The following is a 4158-nucleotide window of genomic DNA, read 5'->3' as shown; positions in this document are numbered from 1 at the left end:
AGTTAGAAATGCTGGAAATTGTAAAATTTGTCGGAGCGCAGATTTGCTGTGCAGAACCTAAAAAGGGGGACGGGGAGGGGGGAGTCACTTTTGGAAATGCTTAAGCTTAGAGCACTCATTACACCACGATCCGGTCGCCTATACCAGGCTCTTGGACGATCTTATCTTATCCATTTGTATCCTTTTTTTTCTATATTTATTTCTTTTTTAGTCCCATACTCGTATTCCTTAATTTGCTACTTTCATTTTTTTTATTTCTTAACTTATTTTTTACTTTCCTTTACATAAGAGGGTAGTTCATTCTGTTCGTGTAAGACACGTGGAGTACGGTGACAGGGGTTGCCCTTCCGCCTCATCCGCTGAGCTTGCTCAGTGGGAGGGGCCCATTTCACAACATTCTTTCCCACCTTACTTCATTCTTTTTCGAACTTTGTAAGGTTTTCAGTAACCTTTAATTCTACGTATACGAGTTATTGGAACAATAAATTCGGTTACCGACTGCTCGATTGAGATATGCAACAATATAGTAGAGTACTATGTATGCGATTGTAGTATCAGAGTGTGCATGCAAGCTGGGATATAAAAAGTGAGGAAACACCGCTGACAACAGTTAGTAGTTGGCCGACCGTTGATTGTACGAGACGCAAAAGTAAAGAGCAGTAACAACCTGGATTAAGCGAACGCCTTAGTTATTTTAATCCCACACGATACAACGCCATTTCAGGAGAATAACCTTCCAGGGAATTTCATTTCAATGGTTTAGTAGATTTAAGTTTCTGACCGTTAGATGAAATCACTGTTAACCATCCGAGGAGGATTTACTTTTATGTATATAATACATGCTACATATTAGAATCGCGCGGCACAGATTACACCGACATGTCAAGTCTACATCAATTAAATGCTTTTTGTTAGAGGAATTCACAGCACTCCTTTACTTGGCATAGTGTTTTGCACGTAAGTGTTTTTTGGGAAGAAATCACAAGTTTTTGTTGCTCAACGGGATATATTAAAGAAATCCTGAGCATTCGAGTCTATATTGTTACAGATATAGAATGTAAATACATTGTTGCGTGGCTAATCATAAAAATATATTACGTTGTCGAAAATATTTGAAGGTATATCAATTTAATTTATAAGTTTCAATTTATTTTTTAGAAATACGTAAAAATATATACAAATTTTAAAAGAAAATGCGTCATTAATGATGTCCAATTTGTTGATGCAGTATGATAAAGGTAAGAGGGTGCAAGATTATTTACGTACCTCAGGCCGTCGAGCAACGGAGAGGAGGATACTATGGTGTGAGCAAAACGCTACAGCTTCGCTCATTGCGTCCTTTTCGCCGAGCATTAGTGCGAACGAGTTGGCGATATGACGCTAGCAAAGCTCTCACGAGGTTTGGCCTTTCGCTCGTACCGTAGTGCCTTCTCTGTTGCACACGCGGGTCAAGGAACGTAGTCACCATACATTCTCCTCTCTTACCTCACCGCACGATGTCCACAATCAGGCGGCCATTAATGATGCTCAGTTACATGATTTCCTTCGTCGCCTTGGCTGTACCACCGGTTGCCTGTACTTGGCGCAAGACTCAACCGCATGCCCATCTGTTACGTAGAACAGTAAATGGACGTGCAAAGACGACGACGACGGAACTGAAATAAAATCATCTCGCTCACCCCTCAATGCGTCTTGATCACATACACTAATCGTATTGATTTTATTGACAATCGATTCAGAATCCTTAATTCCTATAGTGAACGTACCAATAACTTTTTCTCATATATAGCGGTTCATAAGATATTTGATTCAAAACACAGGTATAAGAGTTAACTCGGGTAAAGAGGCTTGGCGGTCCGTGCCCTGTATAGCCGCTTACCTGTATATATGTATATATATACTTGGAGCGAGACTCGACCCAGTCTCTTGAAGTGCGGCTGGTCATGAAGAAGATGGGGAAAGGGCATTATATGGGGAAAATAAATTAACGTAAAATAAGAATTTCAGTTTTTACTACTGTATAGAAATGTTGTTATGATGTATAGTATGTTTTAATAATATACATATATTATTATAATTTAGTATAGAATCCGTAGTAGGTAAGGACAGACATGAACTTTCTACCGTACTGGCATCTAAATAAAACTCTGTCGGTTAACTAGATTCATACGATGGACCAACAGTAGGTACAATGTAGGAAAAAAATATTGGTGTTCAAATAATCATTGTATGCTAACTATTTACCTACAATCGTTGACGTACGCGAAACCCGATCCATTATCTCTGACTCCACATTTCATACGTTAGCAGAAGATCGACTAGGGGTGTATTCCGAAATCGTTCTCATTCAGTAGTTAAGTGAAATTCCAGTACTGCACTGCAAAATCGTTCCGAAATGTCAGTAATTAGAATGAATTTGAATGAATTCGAACATGGTGGACATGGAAAGAGCTGTGGAGATAAACAGAAACGAGGAAAATGCAATATCAACAATACTATTAATGAACACAATGATGTTCGAAAGCTCTTCTTCATCAGATACCTCTAATGATGATGATGATGTGGAGTTACAAATCTTATATCAGAGTTTTGAACGAAGACTTGTGTATAAAAGACCCAGAATCCAATCGTATGTCGAAAATATTGTCTCTGTGTATGATAATGAGGATTTTAAGTAACATTTTCGGTAAGTAATAATTATAGTACTTAGTAAAATTGTAATTAAAATAATTAACAGTTTTCTAATCATTTATTGATAGCATGTGTTTTCATACTTTTCAATGGATCTTGGAGCTCTTCAGATCAAGGTTGCAAGGACTAAGCGGAGCACCTATAAGGACTACAATTTGTACTAAAAAACAACTGGTGATTGCATTGTGGATTTTAATGACACCAGATTCTTATAGGTAAGGACATAGAATTACTTATAGCAGTGTAATCATCTCATCTATATTAAACAAAATAATTTCATAGATGTGTGGAACAAACTTGATGTGGAGAAAGCTACTGCTTGGAGATATGTGATGAAAGTAGCCAAAAAATTGTATAAAGTACCTAATTATTTTATTAAATAGCCTTACACAACAAGCTGAAGCAATGTGGACAAATATTGAAGAAAAATATGGAATGACAAAGGTGATCGGAGCAGTTAATGGAACTCTTATTAAAAATGTAGCTCCAAGCATCGAACCTCTCAGCTATATCTGCCGTAAAGGCTTCCATGCTATGCAATTACAGGTATTTATTATTAATTTATTTAATATTACATATATTTGATTACATATACAATATAAATATAATGCATTCTTTCGTACATTTCAGGTTGTCTGTGATAAATTAAGATTTATACATGCTTATGCAGGATAAGCTGGATTGGTAAACGATATGCGAGTATTTAGATATTCTGGACTCTAGGATATATGCAATGACAATGAAAAGTTTCCAAAGGACAACTATTTACTAGGCGATGCAGTCTATACTATTCAGAAACATGTCATGGTGCCCTACAAAGACAATGGACATTTGTCGGTTGATCAAGTTTGTTACAATACTATGTTATCCTCTTCAAGAATGATGATAGAGCGGGCAATAGGGTTATTAAAAGGACGCTGGGGTTGCCGTTTAAGCAAAATTACCAATGTGAAGAGCAGATCGGATTTCAAAATATATAATTGCATGTTGCATTCTACATAATATTTGTTTGCTAAACAATGACGATTTTTAAATACCCATTTTGATAAAAAGAGTAGAATCAATTGCAGTTCTGAGAGCGTGCGATGTAGATATTCGGTTAAAGGAAATAGTTATACATAAACGGGTGCATTTAACTCAACGGCTTGTAAATGAACCATAATAGATTATAATAAACTTTTGATTTGTTTATGCGTATCGCCTTTTTACATGAAAAAGTAAGCTAATGTGAAACCGGAGAATGGTAAAGGGAGTTGCAATAAAACTCAAATTGTTATGTGTAAAGTTCCATTGATGGAATGTTTTCACTATTTCAAATAAACTTTAAGGTAAGTACAAAATAAACAAAATTAAATATATTGTAAAACAAATACATTTTTTATTATCCGGATTGTAACATTAACATCTTTATAACATATTAAATTCTGTCACAACTATTAACGAATCTCACTTAAATTGTACATTTAT

At 35.8% G+C, this 4158-nt stretch overlaps 1 protein-coding gene across 2 annotated transcripts; it reads left to right on the top strand.

The window, feature by feature from the left end:
- The first annotated feature begins 2246 nt into the window (after positions 1–2246).
- Positions 2247–3884, top strand: LOC107272934 (putative nuclease HARBI1). 2 transcript variants are annotated; one of them, XM_025090251.1, is made up of 4 exons: positions 2247–2686; positions 2785–2906; positions 3075–3237; positions 3322–3884. In XM_025090251.1, exons 2-4 carry the CDS (start codon positions 2887–2889, stop codon positions 3364–3366), a joined length of 228 nt encoding a protein of 75 aa, XP_024946019.1. In that variant the 5' UTR covers positions 2247–2686; positions 2785–2886; the 3' UTR covers positions 3367–3884. The 2 variants fall into 2 exon arrangements, with proteins under 2 accessions (XP_024946019.1, XP_015606106.1); XM_015750620.2 differs by having other exon boundaries at positions 2274–2686; positions 2760–2906.
- The last annotated feature ends 274 nt before the right edge of the window (positions 3885–4158 follow it).

This window comes from Cephus cinctus, unplaced genomic scaffold (assembly GCF_000341935.2).
Source record: "Cephus cinctus unplaced genomic scaffold, Ccin1 Ccin1_scaffold1333, whole genome shotgun sequence".
Taxonomy (NCBI): domain Eukaryota; kingdom Metazoa; phylum Arthropoda; class Insecta; order Hymenoptera; family Cephidae; genus Cephus; species Cephus cinctus.
Note: the sequence above shows the minus strand (reverse complement) of the source record. Positions and strands in the feature narration are given on the sequence as shown.

Coding starts and splice junctions, on each gene's coding strand:
- LOC107272934 (XM_015750620.2), top strand. CDS start 2,761: ATGTGTTTTCATACTTTTCAATGGATCTTGGAGCTCTTCAGATCAAGG. Junction 2,907..3,074: donor ATGACACCAGATTCTTATAG/GTAAGGACATAG, acceptor TTTATTAAATAG/CCTTACACAACAAGCTGAAG. Junction 3,238..3,321: donor TCCATGCTATGCAATTACAG/GTATTTATTATT, acceptor CGTACATTTCAG/GTTGTCTGTGATAAATTAAG.